The sequence below is a fragment of the Marmota marmota genome, unplaced genomic scaffold (assembly GCF_001458135.2).
Source record: "Marmota marmota marmota unplaced genomic scaffold, marMar, whole genome shotgun sequence".
NCBI classification, from domain to species: Eukaryota; Metazoa; Chordata; class Mammalia; order Rodentia; family Sciuridae; genus Marmota; species Marmota marmota.
The window spans coordinates 23,330,514-23,339,017 of record NW_026000026.1 but is presented as its reverse complement, the minus strand read 5'-3'; the positions used below and the strand labels follow the sequence as shown (position 1 = coordinate 23,339,017).

At 33.4% G+C, this 8,504-nt stretch overlaps 1 protein-coding gene across 4 annotated transcripts in view; it reads left to right on the top strand.

Annotated features, from left to right (window-relative positions):
* The window catches only part of Itch (itchy E3 ubiquitin protein ligase), a 137,051-nt gene that overhangs the window by 103,725 nt on the left and 24,822 nt on the right, over positions 1–8,504 (top strand). For all 4 annotated transcript variants that reach the window (XM_048811095.1, XM_015481533.2, XM_048811094.1 and 1 more), the window contains one exon: positions 2,303–2,431. In XM_048811095.1, the coding sequence (XP_048667052.1) occupies positions 2,303–2,431 (129 nt within the window). The remainder of the gene's footprint in view (positions 1–2,302; positions 2,432–8,504) is intronic.

The window sequence follows — 8,504 nt, the reverse complement described above, 5'->3', positions numbered from 1 at the left end:
CCCCCGCCAAACAAATATATCTAAGGATAGAATTGCATAAATCAAGCTAGGCACAGTAGTGATTCCTATTACTCAAGAGACTAAAGCAGAAGATGGCAGGTGTAAGGCCAGATTGAGCATCTAAGTGAGATCCTATCTTAATATTAGAAATAAAAAGGAATAGGGACATACAGCTCAGTGATAGAACACTCTGGTTCAGACTTTGGTACTGAGAGAATTGAGCAAGTCATCTTTCTATAATTTTTTCACCCTTGATCTTTTAAAGATTTAGAGCTAAATAGTAGAATAATATTTCAATAAGTAGCACAACTGACCTAGTTCTTATTTATTTTGTTTTCAAGACAACTTGTTACTGAGCCTATCCTTCAACCAAAATTTCAACAAAACTTTTTTGTATTTTTAATAATCTATTTTATTTGATATTTGTATTCAATTATATGCATACAGCTAGATATTCCTAATCTTTTGATGTAGTTTACAAAATGTGGTTCGAAACAGTGGTTTTTCTGAAGTATAGCCCTTTATTTTGCAGAAGTACGCTTGAGGAAAGTGACACTATTAACAGCAATAGTGGCTAAATGCCTAAATGACTCCAGATCCTCCTGTTGTTCTTTTCTGATGTGAACTTGTACATTTCTATTGTTCTTTTTTGTACCAAACCCACCAGATGAGAAAATTGAATCTGTAAAATAGAAAAAAATGAACGAGCACATATGGATAAATATTGCAACATTTATTACACCTAACCAGCTAAAAAGACTGGTTACCATTATGTCAGATACACAAATAAAGACAACAAAAGAGGTATTCCATAGTTCCCTATTTATTCTAGTATAATATTTTGAAATGTAAAAATAAAAGTTTTAGGTTTATTTATTCTAATACCTCACTTATTTTAAGTATTAAAATTAAGTCAGTTATCTAATTCCTATTCCAAATTTCATATAATATTTGCAAGGGGGAGGAGTTGTTGTCAAACACAAATACTGCAACATGTGTTAGATGCTCTGCTAGTTGTATAAATAGGAAGTACTTTGAGATGCCCAGGAAAGAGTCATCAATCTCTTGTAGTAGGAGGAATAATAATAATTACAATATGAGGCATTACTCTATGCTAAACGTCTTACTTACCTCATTCCTCGTATAATCTTATTAATAAACATTGTTATTTTCATTTTATGAATAAAGAAAATTAAGTTTATTTTATTTTTGAAACTGGGGATTGAATTTAGGAGTACTTTACCACTGAGCCTCATCCCTAGCCCTTTTAAATTTCTATTTTGAGACAGGGTCTTGCTAAGTTGCTTTGGGCCTTGCTAAATTGCTGAGACTGGTCTTGAATTTGCCATATTCCTGCCTCAGCCTCTTAAGTCCCTGGTATTACAGATGTTTCACTGCACCCAGCAAAAGAAGATGGAGTTTAGAGAGATTTAGTTGTTTTCCTGGTATCACAAATTTTCAAGATATAAAGATAGGTGTTAAAGAAATAGAAATACTTAATTAAAAAAAATTTTTTTGAGTTGCCTTAACAAAAGAATAATATAGATTTGGGTCAAAGGCTTCACTTAGAGATGAGAGAGATCATGTCTTGACTGGGAAAATGATGACTAGCCATATTCCATGAAATCACAGGATTTATGTAAAGAATTTAGAAGTTTGGGTGCAGAGAAAATGTAAAAGGGAACATTCAAGGCCAAGGTATAGAAACTGAGTAAATGCCAGGTGGAAGAATATAGAACTTAACATTGAAAGTGGTATAACAGTGCTAGCACTTTAAAGGAAGAACTAATTTGATGCAATCTCTTATTTGAGAAAGATACTCTGAAGGCATATCAATATAAGAGCCAGAGCAGAATGAGACTAGAGGGAGGAAAACCCATTTAGGTGACTGTTGAGGATGTTTAAACAAAAGACAATTAAAGCCCAGAGTAAGAATGGTTGTGGAGGTAGAAAATAGGGATGAAGATAAAGACTTTTAAGACAGAATGGGCAGAACTTATTTAATCATGAGATGTTTAAGGTGGGTTATGAAGTAGATAGAAGAGCATAGACCAAGAATATGGTGGAAAATTGAGGGGTGATTGAGTGGTTTTTAATGTTAAGTTCTAATGATGTGTTTAACGTATACATAGGATGTCCAAATAGAGTGTCTAGTGCACAACTGAAAATCTTAGACCAAATTGTTTTCTAAAAGATTTTATACTACATTAATATATATTTATGGATATTTTTAGTTTCTGTACTTGACAAATCAACAACTCTTTAAAAATCTTTGTTTATATTTTTTCTCTATGTTTTGTAGTCAGTTAAATGAAAAGCCGTTACCTGAAGGCTGGGAAATGAGATTCACAGTGGATGGAATTCCATATTTTGTAGACCACAATAAAAGAACAACTACCTATATAGATCCACGCACAGGAAAATCTGCCCTGTAAGTATTCCAAACATTGTAGATTGAAAATAAAATAAATTTCTCTGTTTTGGGGCGGGGGACAGTTACTGGTAATTGAATCCAAGGGCATTCTACCACTGAACTATATTTCCAGACCTTTTTTATTTTTTATTTTGAGACAGGGTCTTGCTAAGTTACCGAGTCTCAAACTTGCCATTTTCCTGCCTTGCCTCTTGAGTTATTGGGCTTTCAGGCATTCACCATTGTGCCTGATAATTAATTTCTCAGATTTTGACAAAGATCTGAATTAGCAAGGAAGGGACATCTCACTATTTCTTTCCCCCACCCTCACTGTGAGTGTGTGCGTGCGTGTGTATGTGTGTGTGTGTGTGTTTATTTTAAGCATTGAATCTACCACTGAGTTTTCTAAGCATTGAATCTACCACTGAGTTACAACCCCAGCCCTTTTTATTTTCTTTATTTTGAGGCAGGGTTTCACTAAATTGCTCAGCTTACCCTGAACTTAGGATCCTCCTGCCTTAGCCTCCTGTGTAGCTCAGATTACAGGCGTGCACCACAATACCCACCTTCTTACTGTTTCTTGAGTTGGCTTGCCAGTAGAGCTCTATGTGCTGTCCTTTGCCCATTTTTTTTTCTTTGCTCATTTTTTAATCAAGTCATTGGGGGTTTGGGGTTACATTTTAGTTTTCTATATATAATCATGAATTGATTAATGATGAGGATACATTCTGAGAAATGAATCATTGTATGAACAAAAGAGTATACTTAGACAAACCCACATGCTTTCTGTGAATCTAGGGTGTGTGGTATACACACCCTACCTAGATGATGTAGTCTTTTGCTTCTGGGGCCATGATGAACAGATTACCCAATTAAATCAAGTGCATAATAAAATGATGTAATCAAGAGACACAGTAAACACAAGATATGTGAGGCTGCTACCAGCATAACATGGCATACTATTTTACAGTAAACTCTTTGTTTTTATATAACTAGGAGTACAGTTAAAATAATGATTGAAGGCATCGTTTTATACTGTTTTGTTATTGGTTATACGTTAAATAGTAACATAGTTTTTTATTATCATTATCAAGTATTATGCACTATGCATAATAGTATGTGCATAATAGTATGTGTATAATAGTATGTGTATAATAGTATGTGCAATATTTTACTATGACTGGCAGTGCAGTAAGTTTGTTTATACCAGCATCACCTCAGACGTGAGTAATATGTTGTGCTACGATATTAAAGATGGCTGTGGCATTATGAGACCATTATCTTAAATGTGGTCTGTCATTGACTGAAACATCATTATGCCATGGGTGACTATATTCTGAATATTAATTCCTTATTAGATACTTGAATTAAAAGCATTTTCTCCCATTTTTACTTAGGATAGTGCTCTTTGATGCACAAAAGCTTGAAAATCTGATAAAGTCCATTTTGTCTATATTTTGGTGCCCATGCCTTTGGTGTCATTCCCAAGAAATTATTGCCAAATCTAGGTTTTTTCTTCTCCTAGGTTTCCCTCTGAGATTTGTAGAGTTAGAGTTTGTACATTTTGGTGTTTGATTCATTTTGAGTTAATTTTTGTATATGATATTGGATAAGGGTGCAATCTGAATTTTTTATGCGTGGATATCCAGTTTTCCTAGCAGCATTTGTTAAAAAGGCTTCTTCTTTTGTTACTTAGTCTTGGCATCTGTATTAGCCAGCTTTCCATCACTTTAATAAAATACCTGACATAGGCTACTTAATACAGAAATTTATTCCACTCAGTTTTGACCAGAGTCTAAACAGGCTGAATGAGGACCGCCACTTGCCTACATTACCTCATGGCAGATGGTAGTATATCATAGTGGAAGAATATGTAGAAGTAATTGGTCATCTTTTTTTTTTTAATATTTATTTTTTAGTTGTAGTTGAACACAATACCTTCATTTCACTTGTTTATTTTTATGTGGTGCTGAGGATCGAACCTAGGGTCTCCACATGTGAGGCAAGTGCTCTACCACTGAGCCATAACCCCAGCCCAAACGGTCATCTCTTGAAGTGGGTAGAAAGAAAGTACAATCTGGGTCCCACAGTTCCCCTTGAGAACACACCCCTAATGATGTAATGATCTCCTAGTAGGTCTAACATCTTAAAGATCCAGAGCAACTCCTAATACCATTACCCTGGGGATATTCAACATCCAAACCATGGAGGCGGCCTTGTCAAAAATTATTCAATATGTTGGTGAGGGTTTCTTTTTGGCTTTCCATATTCCATTCTATTGGTCTAAATGTCTGTCTTTATGCCAGTGCAACACTGTTTTGATTACTATGGCTCTGTAGTATGTTTTAACATTAGGAAGTATAAATCCTCTAGCTTTGTTCTTCCTTTTCAAGATGATTTTGGCTATTGGGATTCCTTGATATTGTGTACTAATTTTAGGATTTTTTTGGTCCTATTTCTACAAAGATGTTCTTATTATTTTGATAGGAATTACATTGAATCTATAGATCTGTTTGGTAGCATGGTTATTTTAACAATACTGATTCTTCTAATCCATGAAATGTGGATATTGTTCCATTTACTTGTGTTATTTTTAATTTCTTTCAACAGTATTTTGTAGTTTTTGATAGACAAGTCTTTTACCCTTCATTTCATTCCTGAGAATTTTATTTTTGCTGCTATTGTAAAAGGAATTTTTTTTTTAAATATTCTACTACTTTTCTGAATTTGCTTATTCTAACAGCTTTTTTATGTGGAATCTTCAAAGTATTTCCTGCACAAAAGATCAAATCAATATACAGGCACAGTGATGCACACTTGTAATCCCAAAGATTCATGAGGCTAAGGCAGAAGGTTTGCCAAGTTTAAGGCTTGTCATGGTAACTTAGTGAGACCCCATTTCAAAAATGAAATATAAAAAGGGCTGGGGGTGTAGTTTAGTGGTGGAACACTCTTGGGTCCCAGTATCAGGAAAAGGAAGAGACAAAAAAGTCATATCATCTGCAAACAGATCATTTTACTTCTTCCTTCCCATTTTGGATGCCTTTGATTTCTTTTTCTTGCCTAATTGTTTTGGCTGTAACTAACAATAGTATGTTGATCAGAAGCGATGAAATTAGGCATCCTTATATTATTTCTAATCTTAATGGAAAAGCTTTCATTCTTTAACCATTCAATGTGATGTTCATTATGAGATTTTCACATACAGCCTTTATTATGTTGAGGTAGTTTCCTTCTATTCCTTATCTGTTGAGTATTTTTTATCATGAAAACGGTATTGAATTTTGTTTAATGCTTTTTCTGCATCAATTGAGATGATCATGTGGGTTTCTCCTCTTCATTCTGCTAATGTGGCATATTACATTTTTTTATATGTTGAACTGTCCTTTCAGTCCAAGAGTAAATCCTACTTTATCAACTTCATAAAAAGGATTAAAATGCTAATCCTTTTAATATTTTGCAAAAAGTTTTTGCTAATATTTTCTTGAGGATTTCTGTATCTGTATTGGTAAGAGGTATTTGTTTATAGTTTTCTTTTAGCGTTTATGTGACTTTCTTATCAAGGCAGTTCTGCGTGCCCCCTCCCATTATCATTTACTTTTATACTTATGCATATTAAAAGCTTTCATATTTAAAGCAAAAACTGAGATATGAGGCCAATTGAGTATTAATGAAATTGCAGAGATAATTTATATGGAAATAAATAAATAGATATCGTTATCATTCATTTTAGTTATAATTAAGTTTGGGTACATATAACATGAAAACCCAAAACAATAGTGGCTTATAAAAGTAGAAGTATATTTATCTCCATCTTTTAATTTTTTATTTTCATGTGTATGACTATGTAGACACATAGATGGTTAGTAATAATAAGTAAACTGAAATATTCAAATAACCCAAAAGAATGCAGAAAAGGACAAACAGAAAAACAAAAAAAATACAAGAAAAAAAATAAACAATAAATGTTAGACCTAAACCTAAACATCTCAATAATTGCATGAAATCTAAATGAATGTCTCAGTGAGAAGTTAGTCAATATAACAATATAATTTGGCCAATCACTCCTCAGCACTTTCCCTGTCCCTCCCTGCCTCCAACTCTTTGATCCCTTTCCTCTACTGATCTCTCTTTAATTTTCATGAAATCTGCCCCACCTTTCTTTTCCTTTTTTTCTCTAGCTTCCACATAGGAGGAAAAAAATACAACCCTTCAAATAACCTAAAACCTTCTGAGTTTTACTCATTTTGTTTAACATGATGGTCTCTAGTTCCATCCATTGTCCTGCAAATGAGAAAATTTCATTTTTCTCTATGGCTGAATAAACTTTCTATATATATATATATATAATCACATTTTCTTTATCCATGCATCTGTTGATGGACACCTTCGCTGGTTCCATAGTTTCATTATTATGAATTATGCTGCTTATCTCCATCTTTTAAAAATAGTTCAGGCAAAAGTGTATCTTCTAGGGTACTTGCCTAGCATTCACAAGGCCCTGGATTTAATCCTTAGCACTGCAAAAAAAGAATTTTAAAAATGGCCATTGAGACACAGCCATGTGTATTGTGGCTCCGCGGGGGTGTGTGTGTGGGGGAAACATCCCAAGAGAGATTAGGAAATATTTTGTACTAAATCCTAATGAAAGTACAACATATCACAGTCTGTGAGATTTAGGTTAGTAATCCTGAGAAGACAGTTAATTGCTCTAAATGATTAGATCAGAAAATTAAGAAAGGCATGAAATCAATGATTTCTACTTCCCCCTTAATAAACTAGAAAGAAGAAAGTTACTAATCTCCTAGTAAGTACAAGAAAGGACATAAAAATAATAGCAGTAATCAATGAAATAGAAATGAAACAGTAGAAAAATCAAAAGTAGAAGGATCTTTGAGAAGCAGTAATAGTATTGACAGCCCCTAGTAATCCTGATAAAGGAAAAAAGAGAAAATACAAATTACTAGTATTAAAGCAAAAGACCTTTATCTAGTAAAAAAATGAAATTCATAATTAAAGAATTTTCCATAAACAAAATTTTGGTTTGCAGCCAGGCACTGTGACACATACCTGTAATCCCAGCAACTCAGGAGGCTGAGGCAGGAGGATTACAAGTCTGAGGCCAGCCTGGGCAATTTCATAAGACCAAGTTTCAAAATGAAAAGTAATAAGGACTGTATCTCAGTGTTACAGGATTTCTGGGTTCTATCCCTAGTAGCACGAAAAAGAAACAAACAAAAAAACACTGGTCTAGACAGCTTCACTGGTAAATTTTATCCAACTTATAAATAATAAATAGCATCAATCCTATTCAGATTCTTCCACAAAACATAAGGGATGGGAACACTTCCCAAATCATTTTATGAAATTTCTATAATCCAGGTACCCAAACCAGATAAGAAAAGTATAACAAAATAAGACTAATAATTTGTTTATTAATATTTCTGTGAACATAGCTGTTAAAATTCTTAACATTATAATGGCAAATTGCCAGATATAAAAAGGATTATTTTACTACCATCAGGTGAAGTTTATCCCAATAATGAAAGTTTTAATATATCCAAATCAATAAAATTTACCATATTAATAGATTAGAGGAGGAAAAACCTATGGTCATTTCAGGAAAAGCTTTTGACAAAATACAAAACAAATTTATGATAAAAAGCCCTAGCTACCTGGAAAAGCTCTTACCCACAAAAAGGCATTTACAAAAAACCATAGTTAACATCACACTTAATGATGAAGTACTCCAAAAGATCAAGAATAAGACAAGAATGTTTACTTGTCACTGCTGTCATTCAACAATGTATTGGTAGTTATAGCCGTGGCAATGAGATAAGAAAAAGAAAAAATTGGAAAAGAAAGAAGTAAAACTGTCTCCCCCCCACCACACACAGATAACATATATAGAAAATACTAAGGAGTCTAGAATATATTAGAACTAGTAAGTGAATTTAACAGTGTCACAGGATACAAAGTCAGTATACAAAATCAATTTTATTTTTATACTGAAATACATTCAACATTTAGAAAATGAAATTTAAGGTAGGCTAAGGAGAAAACCAGTTGGTGTGAAGTCCAGGGCTAGCTG